This window comes from Apus apus, chromosome 2, assembly GCF_020740795.1.
Source record: "Apus apus isolate bApuApu2 chromosome 2, bApuApu2.pri.cur, whole genome shotgun sequence".
In the NCBI taxonomy this organism is placed as follows: Eukaryota; Metazoa; Chordata; class Aves; order Apodiformes; family Apodidae; genus Apus; species Apus apus.
Window position 1 is genome coordinate 151294103 of NC_067283.1, and position 25602 is coordinate 151319704.

At 38.4% G+C, this 25602-nt stretch overlaps 1 protein-coding gene across 1 annotated transcript in view; it reads right to left on the reverse strand.

The window, feature by feature from the left end:
• The window catches only part of FAM135B (family with sequence similarity 135 member B), a 208918-nt gene that overhangs the window by 51569 nt on the left and 131747 nt on the right, over positions 1-25602 (reverse strand). The window contains exons 5-7 of the mRNA XM_051611777.1: positions 14630-14700; positions 12697-12870; positions 2293-2419 (exon numbers count right to left, since the gene is read on the reverse strand). Of these exons, the coding sequence (XP_051467737.1) occupies positions 2293-2419; positions 12697-12870; positions 14630-14700 (372 nt within the window). The remainder of the gene's footprint in view (positions 1-2292; positions 2420-12696; positions 12871-14629; positions 14701-25602) is intronic.

Below are 25602 nucleotides of genomic sequence, written 5' to 3' on the forward strand. Positions count from 1 at the left end.
GCAGAGGGGCAGAAGCACCTCCTCTGACCTGCTGACCACACCATTTTGATGCAGCCCAGGATGCAACTGGATGCAAGACTTGAGAAAGAGGGTGCAATAGCAATGATTTAGCGTTCCTACCCATTACAAGCATCCACTCAACTGGAATTATTCTGGAAAAATACTCTGGCTGCAACTATGGAGAAGAAAATAGCTCTTTTTGGTTTACTCACAATAGGTACACCTTAAATAAGGCAAGTTTCAATTGTTTGCAGCCTTACACAGAACTGAATAGTCAGATTCAGTTCCCTAGAAAAGACATCAGACAGATACTTGTCCAGGAGATGCATCTTAAGACCTTAAGCCTGGAGATGTCTCAGATCAAGAAAAACACAGAAATGTACATGAAAAGTATAAGGATCCAAACTCAGCTTTGCAGAAATGAAAGCAAAACAAAAGAAAACACAGGACAGATAAATAGCAACTGTTTCTTAGCATTTTGCCACATAAAATGGAATTAATCAAAGTCTCTTTAAAATTAATTTTCCTATGTCCTGCTGCTCAGTGAAGCTTTGTCTACCTTGGAAGACAAGATATATTAATTGTTCTAGCCTAGATTTAGCCAGCTGCATGAAATCAGAGTAGCTTAGGGATACACAAACCCATGTGCTATTCCTTGAGTAAAGGTGTTCAATAGTTACTAATTTGGACACGCAGGAGGCAAGGTCTAATGAAAAAAATATATAAAGTGAGTAGAGAGGTCTGCAGTTATCATCTCATGAAAAAAGTATGATCCATTCTCATGCCCACTGATGGTGATTGCAAAATTCTCCAAGCTTGGACAAGTCTATAGTCCAGTTGAAGTTACATTTAACTAGCTCATTGAAACAACTGGAATGGAATTTACAAATTCAAAAAGGAAATAAACTTGACCCTGTGCAAAGCCTTGCAGGACTGGAAGAAAAAATATTACTACTCCTCCTTCAATCCCTTATGACTTGATAGAAACTCCCACACAAATCAGCAGTCTGTCACAAGACCCTCACTTGAAGTTAGGTTTGCTCCCACAGCAGTTCCTTTTGAGCTCTGAAATTTTATTTTTTGCTTTAAACCAAGATAAATTATCTTTGCTCATTACCACACATCATGGATAGCATATGCAAAAAGACCATCACAGTCTATTCCATTAAAGTGCTCAGATCAAGAGCAGATGTCATGACTTATAGAGGTTTCTGAAGGTGAGTTAAGCTAAGCTAAGATCATGTGGGGGTGGAGTGTGCAGTGTTATGTTTAGAATTGTCTGGGCTGTGATGTTCTGATGACCTGCAGGGTAGCACAGTGCTAAAGCCAGTGCATGACAGAGAGACATCATTTGGGTATTGAATAGGTCCCCTGCTAGGATAATAACTATGTTATCATTAAAAGTAAACAAACAATTATAATCCTAGATTAGTTGACAGAGACAGGTAGAAAACAGAGTTTGCAGCTAAGAAAAACATTTGGGAAGTAAGTAAGAACTCCTAATCACAGCAGACTAAGATTTTTCCAGGCAGAGTAAAAAGGAAAAATGGGAGTGGAGAGTTAGCCTTTCCATTTTTCTTCTTACACTAGGGTTTTGTTCAGAGAATAACGAAAAAAAGGAACCACTCTTCAAAGAAGTCTCTCTCTTGTGCCATGTACAGAGATGTAGAAAAATATGTCAAAGACAAATACTTGAATCAATTATTTAAATTTCTATGATGTGACTGTCTACCAGAGAAGCAGAGATTGAGGTCAATTTGTTTGCCAAAAGCGGACAATGACCCAATGGTTCTGATAGCAGCCTCAGGCCAAACATCCTCTCAGCTTAATTCCCTGGTAGTTCTGCACCAGCTGCTCTAGGCTAGTGTATTTCTAATATTTATACACAACAGAACAGCTTTGACAGGAAAGGCTGAGGGAAGCTGAGGGCAGCATGTTAATTAGAAACCTTGAATTAAGGTTTCCTAACAAAATAATTATTCCAGTATTCTGGGTTGAGTTTATAGATGTGAGTAAACATTCTAACAAAAGACACTTCAAAGTCAGCATTTTAAACAAACAAACCAATAAATAAAACCCAAAACCAAGCCAACAAACAAACCCAAACAAACTAAAACACCCAGGGCCTGTGTATCTAAGTGCCAGATATTCCTGCAGAAATGTTTGAAGGGATCTTCTTCACAAAAAAATATCCCTCTGCTAGCAATATAACCCAGGGTACATTCTTCACAGATAATGCGGACACTCTGTGGGACCAAATAGACATAAACCATCATTGCTCATCCTTCTTACCTCTGAAGAAGTGGGTTTGCAGTAGCCAGCTCCAAACACTAGATTTTCTAATGACATACTGGACTGGTCTGGTCCCACCTCCAGGTTGCCTTTACCAAGCCATGAACCTTTCCCTGGACGGGCAAAACTAAAAAGAAGAAAAAACAGGAAAAAAAATAATCAGACCAGTATTGTTAGAGAAGAATAATTGTGTTCCAGTGCTATTTCCTTCCTTAGAAAATGTCTGTAGTTCCGGTGGTGGTGCATCACATGATGTGAGTGCAGTTTGCTTTCTTAGCATTCAGGAGTGCTGTCTTTCACTCAGTCCTTTCTCTGCTGTCTTACAGGTTTTTTTCTAGCATAACATCTCAACAATACAACTCTTCCATCTCTTCACATAGATAATCCTCTTATCCATCTCCATTGATGCAATCTCTTTCTCTCTGCCTTTAACCATATCACCCTTCCTCTTTGGATTGTGCACGATCTCTCTTCATTATCAACATCCCTTATAGCTCATCTCAATTTTTTATTACAGATTGGAGGTTCAGTTTCCACTTCTCATTGTCCCACATATAAGATTTCAGCACCAAAATGACAAGACTTCAGCTCAAAACCTGCATTTCCTTTTAGAATCATAGAATGGTTAAGGTTGGAAAGGACATTAAAGATCATTAGGTTCCAACTCCCCTTCATGAGCAGGGACACCTCCCACCAGACCAGGCTGCACAAAGCCTCATCCAACCTGGCCTTGAACATCTCTAGGGAATGAGGTTCCACAACCTCCTTGCCTTACTGCCCTCAGGAATGTCTTCCTAATATCCAGTGTAAATCTGCCTTCTTTCTGGTTACAGTCCATTAATCTGGGATGTCTTCTTCAATACCCATGTGCAACATGAATTTGCTGTTGTCCCAATTATTTCTCAAAAACCTGATGTAATTTAAGTTGGTTTAATGCTGAGGTCAGTGCTGACTATTATGGTCACAGTGTTCTCTTCTCACTTTAGCTGTTATGTCTCCTATTTTATCCCATGAACCCATTAAGAGTAGAACATCTTGTTTGCAGTTCACTCAGCAACAAGACTCTGATGCATAACTAGGGCTCTTACTCTGGATTAATCCGAGCAAATGTCTACATCCCAGTTAACAAGGTAGGCTGCTTTTATATTCACCGGAGAGGAATTGGCATTTCCAGGGTATGAGTCATCTCTTTCTGAAGCAGTGATATCCAATAAGTCAGGTGGATTTCACCCTCAAAGTGCTTATTTCTTATTGTGGACTATAAAGAGTGGCTAGGATGACTGCCTCATAAACAACTGAAACTGGGTGAGATGAACCCCACTGTTAGTCCCTGTGATAACATGTGCTGTACATAAACTACATCAAGAACTCAAGAGAGGAATCAGGCTACTTGTGACAAATACAATAAGCCAAATTACGGAGTCTAAATGGTGATGCAAGCAACCATAAATGCTCTTTAAAAGTGTGTAGGCAAAGATGGAATTGAAATCCTGAACTGCAGAGAGAAAAAGAAAACTGAATTTGCTGTTCGTACTCAGTGCAGAGGTACTGCCAGAGTTTGTGCTACAGCTTTCAGACTGGGATCACTATCCACAGGCACGTGATGTCCATTCAGGCATCCCGACCTACATCATACCCAGGAGACCTGGAGTCCTTGAAAGAACAAAAACTTCCAAGATGGGGACCACAAAAAAAACATCTTAAAACCATAATGAGCCAGAACCAAAAGCTGGAGAGCAGTGCCCTTCATTCAGCCAAAGCTTTCCCATCTGAGGTTATTCCTCTGTGTATCATGTGGCCATGTCAGCTCACATCAGCCATAATTCTTGGAGATCTACACTGGAGTCAGATTTTAAAGAAAGAGAGGAATCCTGGCTGCTGTACAGAAACACCCAACAAAAGAAAGGATGCTTATGCTAAGGATACAGGAGAGAAGAGCAGCATTACAGGTGAGGTCCTGCTGTGCAGTGCAACTCAGCAATGTGTGCAACATCAGAAAAATAATCTCAGCTGAAATAAGGAATTGGACCAGTTTCAGAAGGTTAAACACAGGTTATGTTTGTCTTACCCTTAAGTCAGCTAGCACTAGTGCTCATATCCTGACAAAAAGGACATCCCATAAGGGAGAGGATGATATAGAAAGACCTTGGCATATATGTGACCTTGCTTATGTTTGTATTAATTTATATGATTCAAGAAATTTCCACCTGGCTGCTTCTAACCAGCATGAAGTTTTTCCATGCGTTCCCTACATGCAAAGTTTAAGATAAATAAATAAAACAGCCAAGAGATAAACACTGCTCGGAATAATTTCAGCCGTTATTGGATGACGTCGTCTGCCCTGATCTGCTGGAAAAGCTCAAGAAGCAGAAATTTTAAAAAAATTATTACTGTGGTATCAGAGAGAGAAGCTTAAACAAACATTGCCTGCACGAAATAAAACTCATTTGAACATTAGCAAAGCTTTCAAAGGTTTTAAGGGAGAGAAAAGCACTTTTTAATGTTGTGGTTTGTTTTTGTTTGTTGTTTCTTTTTATTTATTTAGCTTTTGCTTTTACAGCAGAGAAGGGATTTTAATCTGTTTGGTTTATGGAAATTGTTTCCCATAGCACTGTAAGACAAAAACCTTTTTTTGGGAAACCTGCCAAAGTGCTGCCTGTCTGTTGAGGGCAAGTTTAACTTGAAGGTTTACAAATTGCTGAGGTTCCCCTAATGCTTTCTCAAGTACATCATACTTGAAGAAATTTTTTATTAGCAATAACAGGTTAATTTGCTACCTCTAATTTTGTTTTCTGCATTTATTTTTTGAAATGGTTCCTGCAACCCTAATCATTTGTATGATTCTTGAACACTGGTTATTTACATGTTTATTTGGACTGTTTATTTAACAGCACTGAATTAATACCAACATTTAGATTCTCATCCTATATGTTAGCTTTAGATTTTATCCAGTTTGGACAGAGCAGGTCAAAAGAGGTAGTGTGTGCTTGCCTGAGAGAATGAGCATGTGTGCAGAATTATTAATATTTCCAGTGATTTTTCATTTTGCATTTGTTTTGAGGTGATTCTTTGATTATGTTATCCATGACATACGTTTATTCTTCAGAGAAATCTCATAGTTCTTATACCAGTCCTTTTTTTCCTGTCGTATAGCCTGCAAGATACCAGCAATCAAAAATTTAAGGCCTTTCTGACCCAGTGGTTATATTCAGACAATTATTTCCAGCAGTCATGGTTATCTGCTATGGATTTGTGTCCCTTTTTGATTTATGCTTTCGGCCTCTGTAACATCTTCTGGAATGAACTGCACTTTGTGTGTTGGACTTTCTGTTTGTTTTGAACCTGCTGTTGGAGAATTGAATGTGGCACCTCTTAGCTCTTGTGTGCTGCAAAATATTAAATAAACCATTCCCTGGTTTTTGTCTTCTGTGGACAATTCTCTAACCTATAAATGAGATCACAGCTCCCAAAAAAAGAAATGGATTGGCCATGATAAATGTTAATTCAGATGTGTTCTTGAAGTAATTCAGAATAAATGCTTTAGAAGAGTTTAATAAAACATAATATTCCCTTTGAGATTTAACTGCCCCAAAATGAAAGAACCTTTTTAATTTTTCATTCATTTTATTTTCAAAATTAAGACCTTTTGGGGGTTTTGCTAAGCAGAACTTATTTGTGAATTGTAATTTTCAGCAGAATGCTGCAAAAAAAAAGTAACCAATTGGGATCCAAATCTTTCCTGGGGGAAAATAAAAACGAACAAAAAAACCCCAATTAAAACTATCTTGCACTATATGAAATGATCAAACTGTAAAAAAAACCCAAATAAAAACCCAGAAAATCACCACATTTCTAATGACAAGAAATTATAATCTTGTGACTGAACCAGGACTGGAAGTTCAGAAAATGAACTTTCATCTCAATCAGGCCAGATCCAGGGGAGAAATAACTTTTTTGCCCCCTCAGTTCCTTATGCATAAAATATGACTGATTAAATAAAAGATAAATGAATACTATAAGCAAGTCTCATAGAAATAACACACCTCAGAATCAAACCCTCACATCCTCCACTGACAGCCCTGCTTGCCTTTCACCAGGAACTTCCTTCTAACTCCCACAGACCAGGGCAGATGCAATGGATAACACTGATTTCTCTCAGGGCTTGAACTCAAAACTTTAAGATAGCTTTTGGCAAATTACTACTGGCATGTGGCCTTAGGGTATATGGATGATCTGCTACTTATTTTTGAGAATAACGTGGATATTTACAGATTGTTCTCCTCTAGACATGTTTCTTTCTTACACAAGGTCTTTTCTAAAGTTACAATCAGTGACAGTAAAAAGCTCTGAGTTTCTTGGGTAAAACATAAAATTTATTAAAATAATATTTGTAAGGGAAACAAGATTTCTTACCCTAGATCCCAAACAAAGTCAAGGGAAAAATCCTGTCTTAAATCTGGTCCTGAACTTAACCTCAGTTGCTGTAAAACTTGAAAGCAGGTAAAGACCTGCTTTGCTTTTTGGTTTTGGCTTTTTTTTTTTTTTTAAAGTTTGACTCAGTCCAGAAATAGTTTTTCTTATGTGACTTCTTGGCTGGTAGCTCAAGAGAATGGCATGTCAAAGTGGAGTTTTATCTTTGCAGATACATAACAAACAATAACAAATAAAAGAAAATTCAAAGGAAAAAAAAATCCAGGTTTTATGCAAGAGTTCTTAGAGGAAAAAAAATTATAACAGTATTATTTAATAAAAATATTATGTGGGCTATAGCTCTTTACTACATAAAGATACAATTTTATTTCTACAGATTAATTTATCTGCAACTACAAGGGAGAGGGAAAATAAGTCATGAACTTTATTACCCAGGATTACATCTGTGGCAGTTTCAGACACAAGGGGCCCATAAGTAGGTGCCAGGTATGCTCACAATTGGAAAAAAATTGACCTGCATAGTCTGCACCCAGACTCAAGGTGCACAGGGTAGTACAGTGTGTGTCTCACATGTAGATACATCAGCCATGCTCCCTTTGAGGAACAGGAGGATGCCTGGGAATAAAAGAATTTAGGTGAGATAAAATTGTTCAAACATGGCCAGGGTTGGCCTGATTCCTCAATACAGTAGAACAGAGCAGAACTGGGTCAGGGCTGAAAACTTTAAATATTCTGTGTCACTTTGGTCCTTTTTTCTCTTTCCAGAGCAGAGCAAGTTCAAGGCACTGAAAAATTCAGTATCTGTGTATTAGTTTCTCCACCTGCAAAATTTCTATTATTTCCCCATTTCAGATATCAGGAGGATTTCTTTTTTATCATACAGTGATTGGGACATGAGAAATTAAACATTCAATATTAACAAGTAAAGTCCTGAAAGTCTAGGGTTTTTTTTTTATTTTTTATATAGACCAATGTGTGAAAGTGGGGAAAAGAACAGAAAGTTGAGCACAACTGAGGAGAGGAAATTTACCCCTTTCTTAAGCAAACAAGAGAAAACAAGTTTACCAGTGGCCTGTAATGAAGGATCTTGCTTATCTGCAGTAATTTCAAGTCTTGTTTTATTTTTTCTTTTAGTGTTTTATTGGTTGGTTGGTTGGGTTTTGTTTGTTTGTTTGGGGTTTTTTTTTGTGTATGGAGGTTGTTGGTTTTGTTTGTTTTTTTTTTCAGATTGAAAATTCTTCAGCTGAAGAGCCAAGTGAGCCTGCAGGTTCTGAGCCCCTTGAGTGAGCTGGATCCTGCACAGTCCTTAGACAAAGCTTGGCCTGGGGAGACAAGTCTGTACAGATAGTAGAAGCCTGGTGCTGAAACACAGCTGTCACATTTCCAGACAGCTTTCAAGAGAAGAAAATATAAACAATCTTCAGTCACTAGATAAAATTTCAGTAGAAGACATGCCTACCAGACCTTATTGTCTGTGCTGCTTAACAGGAAATCAGAGAATCACAGAATCTTAGGGGTTGGAAGGACCTTGAAAGATCATCTAGTCCAACCCCCCTGCCAGAGCAAGATCACCCAGGGCACGTCACACACGAACGTGTCCAGGTGGGTTTGGAATGTCTCCAGAGAAGGAGACTCCACAGCCTCTCTGGGCAGCCTGTCCCAGGGCTCTGTCACTCACAGGAAAGAAGGTTTTTCTGATGCCTACATGGAACCTCCTATGTTCCAGTTTGCACCCAGTGCCCCTTGTCCTGTCACTGGACATCAATGAAAAAACTTGGCTCCATCCTCCTGACACTCTCCCTTAACATATTTGTAAACACTGATGAGGTCGCCCCTCGGTCTCCTCTTCTCCAAGCTAAAGAGAAGGAAAATGGAGTCCAAAAGTTCTAACTCCTCACCATCCTCCTGCAACTTACCCACTTTTAGGCTCTAGAGCTAAGGTTAGAGAATAGAAAAGGCACTTAAGCAGTTTGTGGAGGTCACTGCATGCAGCAGGAGAGTATTCTCAACACTGAACATTGTTCACTTTCTCTGTTTATCTTTTGACAGACTTGCTGGGATCATCTTCTCTCACTATGGGTAAAATGAGGTAACCAGAGGTGACCTTTACTTTCCAAAAAGAACTGTTGTTTCTGTGATGTTTTGAAAGATGTGCCAGCCAACTCCTGGTCTAGATTCTCCTCTATTTCTCCCACATCCCAAAAGTCTGAAAATACTGCCCTGTGATCTGCAGTTGCCAAAAGCCTTCAGTGCAGGTACCACTGCACTTCACAGCAGCTGCCACTACAGAAGAGTAAGAGGCTTGGAGTCTGCAGCAGCACAGCTCGAGCCCTGGGGTTTTCAAGCACTGGTGTGACTATGTCCTGCTGTACCTGGTGGAAGGTTTTGGGTGTAGGGCAAGACACAAGTGAGGGGAGCAGTGTTTTGGGTCAAGAACACTGCACCCTTGATCCCTGTTCTCCATATTATTGCACTCCTATCTGGATAACCAAAGTTCTGGACTTGGCCCTGAGTGGTCCAGCTTTCCCCCCCTCTTCAGAGGTGATTTTTAAAGAACTTTTAAATTCAAAGTGAGAACTTTTAACCAAGCTCTGGCTCAGCGCTCTGTAAGGAAAAGTCAAAGCCACCCAGCTCCTTCCCTGCTGCTCAGAATCCCTTCAGCATTTCAGAGGGATGCAGATGACCAAGGAGCCAAGAAAACAAGCGATCCAAGACCCAAAGCATCCCACCATGCTCCTGGTGATTCCATATCTAGGCCAATTATAGTTGCTGTAGAGATAACAGAGATGGAGCTAAGTCTGCCTCATCAGCTTCCTACTCAGCCTCTCACCTCCTCAGCAAAAGCACAAAGCCATCAGCAGCTGCCATGAATTGGGATCTCATTAAAAAGTTGAGGGTCATAATTTTTAGAAGAATTGAATAACAAATTTCCATCTGGAATCTGGCAAAGGATCCCAGAAAGATGAATTTCACTCATTCTCAGTTTGTTAAGAGGTGAGGGCTTCATAGTATCAAACCTAAGGTAGTATTTATTATATAAGAATTATTAAACATCAATATAACAATGTTCACTTGTCAAAAACAGGAGTTAATGGAGTCACGTTGGCAAGATTTGACCAAGAGGATCTATTTGTGGGTGTAAATTACCCTGCAGAGATAGACCTGAACCTGTGTTGCTCATTTCCCTAATGTTTTCACTATCTAAATACAGGCAACAGGGAAAAACGTCGGGGAATTTGCCAACGGAGCTAACAAAATATGAACAGCTGAGTCCACAGGGCCTATGTGAGCAGATAAGCTGTTGTCCAGGACAACTTCAATAGCAACGAATATCAATTTTATATAACCTTTATTTTCAGGGTAGGTCTAGAACTGCTGTTATTTTAGATTTAAGTGTATACATAAGTGTAGAAATAACATGTACACACATACAAATACATACTATGACGGGACAGTTCAAGGCAGCAACCTAAAGCACAGTGAAATAGTGTATAGATATTTTTGCCAGACAGTTGAACTACCTAGTGTTTATTTTTTCTACAGTGTGACAAAAAAGATTCCCAGCCTTGCAGGGTCTATTTTGTTACAAAAATAACAATCTAATTTTACAATTAAACCTCTTTTTTTTTCTTTTGTTTTCTTTCTTTTCTTTTTTTTTTTTTTTAATGTACCTAGTAAACTCCAATGATAAGTGATAAGCAGGAAAACTATGAGCTGTGAGAAAAACAAATACATTTTAGTTTGCTGGCTTTGTTGCAGAATGCTTGGAACTGGCATTTCTTTTAAACTAGTGTCTTCATTCTGATTATGTTTAGAGAATGCATGATATAAAAACTCTTGAGGTCCTGAATATTTATCAAGAAGATAAATCCTCACTACCACACTTCAAAATTATTTTACTGGTTTAAGCAAATGAGACTCTGTGTTGTGTTGCCACAAATCTTTATTCCACTGTGTTTATTAACATATTGTATATTTCATAAATGTCTACAAAATCATATTTTAAGAGCTATAATAATCTTACCATAGAATAGTTTTTCCTAATGTGATTTATGCCTAATAACAGAAACAAGTCTCTGCAGCCCCATTCATTAGAGGATAACAAACCACTGAAAACGGTCATTAAGCCTGATAACTGTTATTCTTTCATCCTTTCATATAGTAGAACAATGAGCAAATTGTCTGAGCAAAATTATCTAGTTAGAAGTAGTCTGTTACAATCTAAGTCACTATTTTAAAAGTCAACACATAGCAGATGAGAGATACAGCAGTTACTTGTATCTCAACAGTGGAGGACAGGTATGTCAGTCTGATCTATTACTACAAGTTGCATCACTGTCACACCTCAGCCTCTTACAACCTCTGTTCTGTGGGGCTGGGTACAAGCAATGTCTTTATACAACTGGAGAACTGAAGCAAATATGGATTAAGTTAAAACATGAAACCTGAGGGTTAAAAAAACCCCATACAAATCTACAGGTTCTTTTTATTTCTGACACAGTGGTCTTTGTGCAGTATTTGAAGAACTTCAGTCTCCTGGCCACTTGGCCAACAGCAAGGCTTTGCTGGAGTAAGAGAAGCTGAGAGGTCTTGCATTCAGCACCTCCCAGAATCCCCACGTGCAGTGGTAACACCAGTGCCTTCCATTGGTTGGGCAGGACCTCCTCTTCATTGACTCTAGGTTATCACAAGACCTAAGGTCTTTCCAAGTGTCAACACTAGTTGCACACTAGGTACGTGAACGTACATTAGCTTTGTTTGTTAAGGCCATGAAAAGGGCTGGAGCAGCTCTCCTATGGAGACAGGCAGAGAGAGCTGGGGTTGTTCAGTCTAGAGAACAGAAGGCTCTGGGGAGACCTTAGAGCACCTTCTAGTATCTGAAGGGGAGCTACAGGAAAGCTGTGGAGGGACTTTTCACAAGGGCTTGTAGTGATAGAACAAGGAGGAATGGTTTTAAACTGGAAAGATGTTAGCTTTAGATTGGATGTTGGGAAGAAATTTTTTCCTGTGAGGGTGGTGAGACACTAGCTGAGGTTGCCCAGAGAATCTGTGGATGCTCCTTCCTGGAGGTGTTCAAGGCCAGGTTGGATGAGGCTCTGAGCAACCTGGTCTAGTGGGAGGTATCCCTGCCCATGCAGGGGAGATGGCTCTAGACAATCTTTAAGGCCCCTTCCAATTCAAACTATTCTATGATTCCATGAACAACGCGCTGAACACTGCATTTTGCTTCAGGACCAAAGAAGTTGCCTCCATCTCAACACTCTTTATCTCACGCGATGACAAGATTGGACACAAAGTAAATTGCCAGAAAGACCTTTGATTTCCCTTGCCTGCTCTAAACATTAGAGGATATTGACCTCCATCCCTGTTTTATTTGAAGGAGTTCTCAATTATTTTCTTGTCATGATGAATCAGATAACATAAATCACATCTAAGACCCCTTGGCAGCCAGTATTACACTGCTGCTGAAATCAGATGATGCTGCAAAGGAAAAATTCAACAGATTCTTAAACAGTACAAACTCATGTGTGCCTGCTTCTAGTCATGTCATGAATGATGCTAATGCACAGAGGCCACAGGTGAGACTAGAGTTCAACTGTTCTAAAGGCTTTACAGGGGGAAAAAATGTAAATGTTAAAGTTACTTTTAGACTAAAAAGGAAAAAAAACAGACAAGGAGAAGAGAATTTTCACTTTCCTCATATTCCAGATGGGAAATCAAGAGATCAAAACTAAACAAAAATTCTGAACCTCTTCCCAAAGACCTTGCAAGTTTTTGATCAGACCCCTAGTGTCTCATCAAGGGAAGGAGCCTTTGTCAAAGGCTGGTTCTAAACATCAGTCTCTGTAATCCTAGCTCAGGACCAAAAGTCTTGAAATTAAATTATCCTCCCTGCTTCTCCTACACAATAATCAAAGAAACACAAAAGAGGAATCCCCTTTGCCTTTCTACAGACATTTCTGTGTCTTTTACCTGATCAGAGGCTGGTGTAATGCTACCAGTGAGGCGTGCACTGTGACAGATATCACTGACAGGTGGAAATAGTCAAACATGACAGGAACATGATGGTGCAGACCTCTCCGAGGGTGGAAGTGGAGGCACAGGGTACGGCTGCTGATCATGGGGATCGCTGGAACGTCTCTCAGCCTGGAACAGAAAGAGGTTTGCAAGGGTCATTGAAAGCTTGAGTTGTCACAGCCTATAACATGCTACAGGCAGCAGACTGGGACATGGCTTGAGATGAATTTTTATCACTTCCCAACTTCATAAGGGCTTACACAACTTGTGCTTAGTGCAAACATCAACATAAACATACACATATACACAAAAATAAATACTAGCAGGCGCGTGTGTATATATATCTATATCTATAGATATATATAGACATAAAGTAGATGTGATACAATTCTGGTTTCGTCTGGTGATAGACTTTGATGTCTACTCGGGCACTTGTTCTGGGGACATCAAGAACTAAGCAGCAGAAGGATATGTGTTTAGGACACTGCTCAGCTTATCTGAGTATTCATAACCAGGACAGCTCACTACTGATTTTCATTGTAAGAACAATCAACTCAGGCAATCTGAGAGTCAGAAGCAGTCTTGTGCCAGAGACAGCTAAAAAGATTTAGAGTAATTAGTCAGTTGATCTTCCGAAAAAAACTTTTTTGCAAGAGACCAAAAATAAAAAGATTAGGTGAAGTAACTGCAGAGAAACAATACAAGTTGTACTGGCTTCTTCTTTTCAGTAAATAAAAACAAAGACTTTAATTTAAAGTTTGTTTGTAACTATTCCAGAATAACTTCCCTGGTGTGCAGTCAACTGCATGACATCTGAGTCACCTATAGGTCAGGAGACTGAGATGAAAACGTGGAGAAAACCACATTTTCCCAGTGCAAGCAAAACTCATTTCTAAAGAATTATTTTACAACATTAAAAAACCTTTCTGAATCCAGTTGTTCCCCAGAGCTAAGAAAACCTATAATGAGATGGTACAAACCAAGAAAGGTTTCCACGAGATGTGCAGAATATCCTTCTCTAAAAATCACTGCTTGCTTTTTATTTTTAATAGTAAATCAGATTAATCATTCATACAATAGCAGAAAGTCAATGTATGTGTTCGTAACTGGAATGTTTTGGTTCTTTTTATTCTTGGATTCCTGGTTGTCACTTAATGTTGGTTTTTCTAAACCAAACAGTGTCACAGCTGATGAGTGATGGTCTAGTCCTTCCTGTCTGGGAGAACAAGTTTTCCTCAGGGAAAGGGCAAGGACCTCAATGCCTAGCTGTTTCAATCCCAGCCTAAAGGAAGTAAAAAAGAAAGGTGTACAACTCTAACACGTGGTTGAAGATGTACAATGTTGCATAACAGAGTCCTATTCTCTACAAGAGAAATTTACATCAAACAGATACACCTCCATGGTGTTTAAATGCTTTAGTCCATGGAATCCAATGCAGTTGTAAGAAATCAGATTCAACGGGAAGACTCTTTCCTCCTAAAATACAGAGACAGCTTTGGTTCTTAATACAAGAAAAGCACTTGGCATGTTCATATACACATCTTCAGCCAGGAAATATTTTCTTGACCCTTGAGACAAATCCATTTCTGAATCACAGCCACTCCTTACATGGAGGTCAGGGATGACATTTGCTTTGACTTTAACAGCAGCAGATACAGAGCGACACTTAAAACCTTTGAAATCCTCACACTTAAAGGAGAAAAAAATTTGTTCCTTTAAAGAGTATGAGATACACTTGTCAAATACAGAGAAACAGATAGACTTCAACACTAAGGCAAAGGACAGACTTATCAAAGATATCCCTGTTTTTCAAAGGGCCACTTCATCAGAGTAATTTCCCAATGGGAAAAACCCTGCATTACCAATTGAGTTTTAAAACAGCACTTACTGTTGTTCACTATCAGTAAAGTGCAGGTCCAACTTGAGCTGAAAATCTGCCTCACTCAATGCATCTTCCACCTACAAAAAGAGAAAAGCAAGGTTACTTTTATAAGTTGGCACCTACAACACTGAAAGCAGAGGTGGATGTGCTTGTCTGATAAGAGCAGATGCAAAAATATGCAGCAACAGCAGCACCCTAGGAGCAAAGGTGACAGCAAATCGAGGTAATAGCTGAAGGAGTCACAGGGAACCAGAGCAGTCAGGGGTGTTATCTGCCCATGGGTGTCATGTCAAAAAAATCACTTCAGACAAGAGTAACCAGTGTGCATAGAGCACTGCATTTGATGGATGCTTGCTCTTTGCATGCTGAGAGTCACTGGAGGGTTTCTGAAGCTGCAATCCCTCATTGAGTGAGTATTCATTGGGCTTATCTTGCCAGCTGGATGAGAACAAGGACAAGGTTTTCTTGGTTGAGAAGCAGCCATGCATTCTTCTGGTTATCTACCTGTAGGTAAAGCAAGGTTCAAAGTTTGTAGCTTAAACAATTCAGAAATGGCTCAGATAATTCTTACAATTTCTGACCTCTCATCATCAGCTTTTTAGTGTGTTTTTCAGCAAACTGAGGCTTTCCTGCCACTCAGGCACTTTTCCTGGCCTTCGGTAGATTCATGGAGGAACTTCATAATCTATTCTCATCTAGACCACTTTATTTGCAAAAGTCAAAAGCTTTTGTTGTTTTAAAAGCCTCAATTAATGGATGTTTACCTGTTCACTTTGTTGCAGGGTGCTGAAGATGTTTATACACGGCAGGGATTCAGCTCACCATAACCAAGGATATGTGTGATCATACTGATCAAGGCTGGACTTGATGACCTCAAAGGTCTTTTCCAGCCTCAATAATTCTTTGATTCTGTGCTTCTGTGATAAGCCAACTCACTGGTACCTTCATGTAACAGGTCCCACCAGTAAGATTACCTTTATTTTACTGTCAGTAAAATACTTAGATTTTCTGAAACAGTAAATGAAGGAAGCCATCAGTAAGTTACCTTCACCTAAAAAACCCTGCATTGAAAAACACATCCCAGCTTAGAAACACAGAAAGATAGAATCACTTAGGTTGAAAAAGACTTTTAAGAACATCGAGTCCAACCGTTAACCCTACTCTACCAAGCCCAGCACTATAACCAATAGAAATAAATAAATAAATTACAATGGAAGGAGTAATCTGTCCAGCACTTTCTCCTGGAGTCCTTTGAAATACCTTTCCTTCTCCAGCAATATAGGTTTAATAGAATAAACAACTAATAATAACAATTTAAAAAAAAAGTTTCTTTTCTATCAACCTAAATAGAAATATGAACAAAAAATTACTTCATTTATTACCAAAATGGCCTTTTTCTGTGAGTGCAAGCATCCTTATTTATATCATTATACAACAGGAGATGCACAGCAATGAAGGTGGAAAAGTGAAGATAGGTAATTTTACTCAATTTTTGCCACAAAAAGATGATACATCTGGGTTCTGACTTCTGCCAGTGGAAAGCAACAAGCAGATGAACACACTGAGCTTATGTTTCCTGGGGTACACACTGGAAAAAGACAATTGATTTCTGTTTGATCCTGTCTCTTTCCATTGACTAAACACCATCCAGGTGAAATACACTTGAATTTCAGATGGCTTAAATTAGGCAAGATTAATTCTACTTTCTTGAGCGGATTAGAACCTTCTTAACAACAGACTGTACCAAAAATACACTGAAGGCAGTGTCAGGGGCATCTAGCCTGCTCAGACAGGTAGGATTCATAAAATTTATAACATAAAACAGTTGTAGCTAGGTTTTCCAAAGGGGAAACTCCATCTACAGTTTTTCTTTTCCTGTTTAAGCAGGAAAATAGAGAGTCAAGGGTTGACTACACTTTGACAAAATTACCAAAGATGTAAAATTTAAACCCTTCTGAAATAACATAGCACTTCTTTTAGCATGACCACAGCTACAGAGATGTGAAGAGAAAATTTTATCTTCTATTTGCTGAAATAGTACTTTCTCTTATATTTTGGTCTCAAAACACCTTGAAGTACGGCTTCCAGAAAAAAACAAAAACCAAAAAACCCACATTTTTCCTTTTTAATGAGTTCTTGTCACTAAAAAGCACAGTTAATGGCAGTTGCAAAGGAAATAATCATTATTGAAGCTACAACCTGAATTTAAGTTAGGAATTCAACTCAAGTGTAGTGTTTTAGACAAGGCAAACCTCATCCTCCAGCAGAGGGGATGAAATTTTGGTTCTGAGCATAATACTGCTGAGCACCTGCAACTATTATTGAACCCTGTGCTTGTGTTTAAAACAAGCTCAGTATCTAGTGAGACTAGCTCAAAACACCTCGAGGCAACGAGTAGATGTCTGTGAGTCTTAGAGATACTCATCACTCCATGGGGTCATGGATTAAGGTGCAACCATAGGGTATTTTTAATCCCCAAACTATATTGAAATCAGACTGCTCAGATTACTGCAAAAACTCACATAAATCAAATCACAGTTCTCTCTACAGAGATTTCTTGTTTTCCTTTATATATTGGAGGTGTAAACATTAAGAGAAATTAAAATTGGACAGTTGTTAAAAAGTCACTGGACTCTTCATGAGGAAATACTATTAAAAGGCTTCTGCACAGGCTGAGACACAACAGAATTATGCAGAATAACTATGTGACAAAACTTAAAACAGAGCTTTGGTACCTGCTGGAGTTTCTAGTGTTTTAGCTTTTTTTCACTTGTTAGAATCAGAGATGCATAATATTCTTTACATGGGAAACAATGAAATGGCCTTTCCGTAGCTCATACAGAAGAGGCACTGAGATTTCTATAGTTCTTCAGTCTTCTGTATGAAAAAATGTTGCCTTAAATGAAATGCTGGTTGCTTATGTTAGCACTACTGAGACTTTTATAGAATCATAGAATGGTTAGAGTTGGAAGGGACCTTAAAGATCATTGAGTTCCAATCCCCTTGCATGGGCAGGGACACCTCCCACTAGATCAGATTGCTCAGACCCCCATCCAACCTGGCCTTGAACACCTCCAGGGATGGAGCCCCCACAACATCTCTGGGCAATCTGTTCCAGTGTTTCACCACCCTCACACTGAAGAATTTCCTCCTGATCTCTAACCTAAACTTCTCTTCCTTCAGTTTAAAACCATTGCCCCTTGTCCTCTCACTTCATGCCCTTGTAAAAAGTACCTCCCCAGCTTTCCTGTAGCCCCTTCAGGTACTGGAAGGCCACTATGAGGTCCCCTCAGAGCCTTCTCTTCTTCAGACTAAACAGCTCCAACTCCCTCAGCCTGTCCTCATAAGAAAGGTGCTCCAGCCCTTGGATCATTTTCGTGGCTCTTTTCTGGACATACTCCAACAGGTCCACATCTTTCTTGTGCTGGGGGGTCCAGAGCTGGATGCAGCACTCCAGGTGACATCTCACCAAGGCAGAGTAGAGGGGCAGAATCACGTTCCTTGATCTGCTGGACACACTTCTTTTGATACAGCCTAAGACGGACTTGGCCTTCTGGACTGCAACTGCACATCACAGAATCACCAAATCACAGAATCTTAGGGGCTGGAAGGGACCTGGAAAGATCATTCAGTCCAACCCCCCTGCCAGAGCAGGATCACCCAGAGCACATCACACAGGATCCGGGTGGGTTTGAATGTCTCCAGAGAAGGAGACTCCACAACCTCTCTGGGCAGCCTGTCCCAGGGCTCTGTCACTCTCACAGGAAAGGTTTTTCTGATGTTTATGTGGAACCTCCTGTGTTCCAGTTTGCATCCATTGCCCCTTGTCCTATCGCTAGACATCATTGAAAAAAGCACATTGCTGGCTCACTTGCAGCTTTTGGTCCGCTAGTAACCTAGCTAGTAACCGCTAGGTCTCTTTCCACAGGGCTGCTCTCAAGTGTGTCTTCCCCCAGCCTGTATTCACATCTCAGGTTACCTTGGCCCAGGTGCAGGACCCTGCACTTGGCCTTGTTGAGCCTCATGAGGTTCACCTGGGCCCACTCCTCCAGGTTGTCCAGGTCCCTTTGGATGGTATCCTGTCCCACTGGTATATCGACTTTTATGGGGTTTTCCACAGTTATTATTTACTGACTGTATAGTTTCTCGAAAGTTTGATGATGATCAGATATATTCTTTTTTTAACCTTTATTTTCCCCTGAAGAAAAGTTTTACATTTTTACACCAATCTCCTTATGAAATTATCCTGAAAAATTTTGTCTGAAATATAATTACCGTTTGAGTCCCTTAACCAAGCAGCATCATCCCAGATACTCTGTGAAGGGTTTTCTAGTGTTTTTACAAAGTTCTTTGACCTTCCAGCTGTGTCAATTATTAAAATCACAACTCGTGAAAGATCTGTGTTTGTGGAAATACATTCATACTAAACAAGGAATATTGTTGTGTTCTTTAATATTCCATAAAACCAAATAAAAATAAGGGAAATTCAGAATGTCTGGCCTCTGGGAAATATTGTTGCATTTCACATGCTGATCTTGTCTCCAGACAAAAATAAAATAAGCTGAGTTCTGAAAAGAAATTTTGAAGCTTTATTTGAAACAGTACATGCATTTCATTCTTTCTTCTTTTTTTTTTTTTTTTCCCTAAAATGAAACAATGCTGAATTTAATTTTGTCATTTCTCATTTGATTTACTCTTCATTGTTTGCATCAGCTTAATATTACTCTGCATTTTCTAGTAACATCATCTTGTGTCTTGTTGAAGTCTGCAAATTCAGAATCCTGTTCACTGTTGCTGGGATGTGCCTCCATTTCCCCCAGTGCTCCCACCCTGGGCCTCAGAGCCTGTGCAAAAAAGCTCCTTATGAACGTGTAAACACATACAATTTTTCAGAAGGTGCTGTCCAGAGTTCAGGCTGGTCTGTAACCTCTGCCTTTCTTGCCAAAGGAGTGATAGGGAAACACATTTCATTAAACAGTTTGGAATCTGTACAATAGAAAGTACTTGTAAATGAAAAGGAAAAGTATTTTATATATTAAAAAGTATATTCAAAGGAAAGTACTGGTCTGGAACCCAGTTTATAATTTCAGTTTTGAATTCTAATTCTTCAAGTTTACATTTACATCTTTGGTTTAACTTTTAAGAGCTGTGATTGTACTTATAACTGAAGTTTCCAGCATTCCTGTGATGTACTTCCAACATATTTAACCATCCAGTTGAAATGTCAGAGTCAATGATCTGGATGTCCAATTTCACTTAAGTTTCTCTGGAAAGTGCAAAATCTAATACAATGTGATATCCCAGCTTGCCTCGCCCTGTTCTCTCCCTGCTACTAAAGCATTACTGAATGGAGCCAGCAAGCAAGGAGACAAATAAGTTACCTGTTTTATTGCTTGATTAAAAAGACAGAGCTCGTTCTTTAATAAGAATTAAAGTAAAAGCTTATGAAAATAAATTAGACTTCTTTATAATACTAAAGGCTGCCTCAGCCCAGCAACATTGTTTCCTTTGAATTCAGAGAATGCTGCATTCTGGGATAATATAGAAAAAGGCACCTAATAAACCAGGGAGCTTTAAAGCACCATTTATATGGTGAAAGGTATGCTCAGTGCAACTTCTAGGCAGATCATTGAGGCTTTTTCCATTTCCATTCCAGAAAAAAAATCAGATGTATTTCCATATTTAAGCTTATCTTAAGGTTAAGCAAAAGGAAGGGAAAAGAAGGAAGGAAGGAAGGAAGGAAGGAAGGAAGGAAGGAAGGAAGGAAGGAAGGAAGGAAGGAAGGAAGGAAGGAAGGAAGGAAGGAAGGAAGGAAGGAAGGAGGGAAGGAAGGAAGGAAGGAAGGAAGGAAGGAAGGAAGGAAGAGAAAGAAAGAAAGAAAGAAAGAAAGAAAGAAAGAAAGAAAGAAAGAAAGAAAGAAAGAAAGAAAGAAAGAAAGAAAGAAAGAAAGAAAGAAAGAAAGAAAGAAAGAAAGAAAGAAAGAAAGAAAGAAAGAAAGAAAGAAAGAAAGAAAGAAAGAAAGAAAGAAAGAAAGAAAGAAAGAAAGAAAGAAAGAAAGAAAGAAGGAAAAAAGAAAGAAAGAAAGAAAGAAAGAAAGAAAGAAAGAAAGAAAGAAAGAAAGAAAGAAAGAAAGAAAGAAAGGAAGAAAGGAAGGAAGAAAGGAAGGAAGGAAGAAAGGAAGAAAGGAAGAAAGGAAGGAAGAAAGAAAGGAAGAAAGGAAGAAAGGAAGAAAGGAAGAAAGGAAGAAAGGAAGTAAGAAAGAAAGGAAGAAAGAAAGAAAGGAAGAAAGAAAGAAAGGAAGAAAGGAAGAAAGGAAGAAAGAAAGAAAGAAAGAAAGAAAGAAAGAAAGAAAGAAAGAAAGAAAGAAAGAAAGAAAGAAAGAAAGAAAGAAAGAAAGAAAGAAAGAAAGAAAGAAAGAAAGAAAGAAAGAAAGAAAGAAAGAAAGAAAGAAAGAAAGAAAGAAAGAAAGAAAGAAAGGAAGAAAGGAAGAAAGGAAGAAAGGAAGAAAGGAAGGAAGAAAGAAAGGAAGAAAGGAAGAAAGGAAGAAAGGAAGAAAGGAAGAAAGGAAGAAAGGAAGAAAGGAAAGAAAGGAAGAAAGAAAGGAAGAAAGGAAGAAAGAAAGGAAGAAAGAAAGGAAGAAAGGAAGAAAGGAAGAAAGGAAGAAAGAAAGAAAGAAAGAAAGGAAGGAAGAAAGAAAAGAAAGAAAGAAAGAAAGAAAGAAAGAAAGAAAGAAAGAAAGAAAGAAAGAAAGAAAGAAAGAAAGAAAGAAAGAAAGAAAGAAAGAAAGAAAGAAAGAAAGAAAGAAAGAAAAGAAAGAAAGAAAGAAAGAAAGAAAGAAAGAAAGAAGAAAGAAAGAAAGAAAGAAGAAAGAAAGAAAGAAAGGAAGAAAGAAAGAAAGAAAGAAAGAAAGAAAGAAAGAAAGAAAGAAAGAAAGAAAGAAAGAAAGAAAGAAAGAAAGAAAGAAAGAAAGAAAGAAAGAAAGAAAGAAAGAAAGAAAGAAAGAAAGAAAGAAAGAAAGAAAGGAAGAAAGAAAGAAAGAAAGGAAGAAAGAAAGAAAGAAAGGAAGAAAGAAAGAAAGAAAGAAGAAAGGAAAGAAAGAAAGAAAGAAAGAAAGAAAGAAAGAAAGAAAGAAAGAAAGAAAGAAAGAAAGAAAGAAAGAAAGAAAGAAAGAAAGAAAGAAAGAAAGAAAGAAAGAAAGAAAGAAAGAAAGAAAGAAAGAAAGAAAGAAAGGAAGAAAGGAAGAAAGGAAGAAAGAAAGAAAGAAAGAAAGAAAGAAAGAAAGGAAGAAAGGAAGAAAGGAAGAAAGGAAGAAAGGAAGAAAGGAAGAAAGGAAGAAAGGAAGAAAGGAAGAAAGAAAGAAAGAAAGAAAGAAAGAAAGAAAGAAAGAAAGAAAGAAAGAAAGAAAGAAAGAAAGAAAGAAAGAAAGAAAGAAAGAAAGAAAGAAAGAAAGAAAGAAAGAAAGAAAGAAAGAAAGAAAGAAAGAAAGAAAGAAAGAAAGAAAGAAAGAAAGAAAGAAAGAAAGAAAGGAAGAAAGGAAGAAAGGAAGAAAGGAAGAAAGGAAGAAAGGAAGAAAGGAAGAAAGAAAGAAAGAAAGAAAGAAAGAAAGAAAGAAAGAAAGAAAGAAAGAAAGAAAGAAAGAAAGAAAGAAAGAAAGAAAGAAAGAAAGAAAGAAAGAAAGAAAGAAAGAAAGAAAGAAAGAAAGAAAGAAAGAAAGAAAGAAAGAAAGAAAGAAAGAAAGAAAGAAAGAAAGAAAGAAAGAAAGAAAGAAAGAAAGAAAGAAAGGAAGAAAGGAAGAAAGGAAGAAAGGAAGAAAGGAAGAAAGGAAGAAAGAAAGAAAGGAAGAAAGAAAGAAAGAAAGAAAGAAAGAAAGAAAGAAAGAAAGAAAGAAAGAAAGAAAGAAAGAAAGAAAGAAAGAAAGAAAGAAAGAAAGAAAGAAAGAAAGAAAGAAAGAAAGAAAGAAGAAAGGAAGAAAGGAAGAAAGGAAGAAAGAAGAAAGGAAGAAAGGAAGAAAGAAGAAAGAAAGAAAGAAAGGAAGAAAGAAAGAAAGAAAGGAAGAAAGGAAGAAGAAAGGAAGAAAGGAAAGAAAGAAAGAAAGAAAGAAAGAAAGAAAGAAAGAAAGAAAGAAAGAAAGAAAGAAAGAAAGAAAGAAAGAAAGAAAGAAAGAAAGAAAGAAAGAAAGAAAGAAAGAAAGAAAGAAAGAAAGAAAGAAAGAAAGAAAGAAAGAAAGAAAGAAAGAAAGAAAGAAAGAAAGAAAGAAAGAAAGAAAGAAAGAAAGAAAGAAAGAAAGAAAGAAAGAAAGAAAGAAAGAAAGAAAGAAAGAAAGAATAATCTAATCTGGACACACACACTGGGTTTTCTTGTTTAGGGGTTTTTTGTACAGAGCCTATCTCAGCAACTTATCAACAAAACTGCCCTAGCACCATGAGAAGAAAGCATCCTGGCCCCTTGTTATAATGTTTGGTAATTCCAGCTCTGACAGCACGAACTACACAGAGCATACCAACACAGTATTCCATTACCCAGTCCAACTTCCTTATTTATCATCACTTCCATTTCCAGAAAGCAGCAGCTAACGTATCCTTCACCCCAACCAAAAAAATTCACCACAGCACACAACTGGCACAAAAAGGACTCAAATCTGTTGTGTGTTGAATAAGAAGTTATGAACTTTTAAAACTCTTCACAAATCTCGAGGTGTTTTGTCAGTACCATATTGCAAGGATTGTATCCAACATATGAGGATATGTGACAGAGATGGAAAACTGTCTTTGAACAATAGTTGTAGATATAGTAGCTTTTTGTGGCTATAGTAGCCCACTAGAGTGGTACTTCTGTCATATTTGTAAAGTTATGGAGGACAAGACATCAAAGCAGAAAAAAAGAGGCCTGGGAGCATCAAGCGGAACTTAGTTGTGCTAATCTGCTCAACACAACAATTCTTCATGCAAAACCCTCCTGTAAGTGCAGAATTGGGCAGCTGTCCTTTTCACAAGAGGCCTCCTGTGAAAAGACAAGTGAGATACACATAGCACACCAAGAGTCAGAATGAGTTTTAGCTGTGAGGAATCTCGTGGGACTTTTTTTGTTTTCATTTCATTTTGTTAGGTCATAGGCTGGAGCTGATGATCTTAAAAGTCTTTTCCAGCCTTGGTGATTCTGTGATTCTGTGAGTTGCACAATTTTCCTGAATATTGATGCAATAATCAGAAATCTTCCCTGATCGACACAGTGGAAACTACTATAATTTGAGGGGTGAGACTTTTAAACAGAGATGTTCCACTGAGGAAGAATGAAATTAATATTCAACTAAGCATGTTGGAACATTTTCCTAACAAATATTGATAAACCTACATTTAGTAATTTTTCATATAAACACAAAATGACAATTGTAGAGAGGAATAAATAGATGACAAGTAGTCATCTAAGGTAAAACAAAAAGACAAAAATCAAAACCTTAAACATAAACAAAAAAAAACCCAGCAAAAAAACCAAATAAACCAAATCAAAAAACAAACTCCAGCACTGAGAAAAAAGTGAGAAGGAAAGGGAAGCATTTGAAATAAGCTAAATTATGATCTCCAGCTGTTATAATTTATCCATATACAATCCAGGTAAATAGGGTTTGAAATAAGACAAAGCAGAAATTTTAAATCTCTTCATGCTTAAATTCAAAATGATACACAGAAGGACAAGTGAGCATCTCTAGCCCCAAGTTCAACCAAAGCCTTTGATTCACACTGGCTGCATAACTTAGGGGGCCTGTTTTTGATGGCATGTTAATTTTGCAAAAAAAATCACTAACAGCAATTACCAATGTCAGATATTTTGAACTAATCCTTATGCTAGCAAAGCACAGCAATGACATATTGTGCCAGGCCCGAGTGCCATTCTACGATGACACTTGCTCCCCTTTCTGTTTAACAGCCCACTGAAACAGTACTCTCCATACTTTTATATTTCTCCTCTCTTGCAGATCCTAGGAACAGGAGTTATCACTGGAAGGCATTAGTTACACAGCAGTAAGAGGAAGACAAAGGTGCCCTACATGTTGGGTGTTTCAGATATGTACTTCCCTTATGTGGGTGGTCATTTTGGCTGAAGGAGTGGATGCCACATGAGATGAAAGATCTCAGTATTAATCCATTCTAGCTGAGACAGGACAGAAACAGAGGGATTATTCAGGTACTATGAGGGTGGTAAGCTCCAGCAACTCTGCCATGCAGTCCTGGTGTCAGAAGCACTACAGACAAGGCTGAGGAGACCCGTGAGCAGTGGAAAAGGACTGAGTAGCTTGGTCACAGTATTGTCGTTGCTGTAGTAGCATAGCAGTAATGGGTGGTAGGAGTAGAGGCTGGTCCTAACAAGCTTCCTGGTTTTCTCAGGTAAGGTTGATCTACACAGATATATAGAATGAGTGATCTAGTACACAAATAACAAATGATGGTTGATAAAGTTGACTTTCTGATTTACCAGTATATGTCAGTATCTTATTCCACTAGAAAGCCGAGGTCTCTTCACAACAGGCACAGAGCAGAGGGTCTGTCTGACCTATTGCAGATGTGTTGGCATTTACAAATAAACAAATCACCCTAGGCACCCTTGACAGCCTAGGCAACGTTGGGTACAGGACAGCTGATCTCCTTCTTTTCAGATGCTGGTATTTGTTCAGATAATTCATAGAATCATAGAATCATAGAAGTATTCAGGTTGGGAAAGCCCCTTGAGATCACTGTGTCCAGCCATCATCCCTACTCTACAAAGTTCTCCCTTAAACCATATCCAACAACACCACATCCAAAAGACCCTTAAACACATCCAGGGATGGTGACTCCACCACCTCCCTGGGCAGCCTATTCCAGTCTCTAACCACTCTTTCTGTGAAAAAAATTGTTCCTAATGTCCAGTCTAAACCTCCCCTGACGCAGCTTGAAGCCATTCCCTCTTGTTCTGTCACTAATTACCTGTGAGAAGAGACCAGC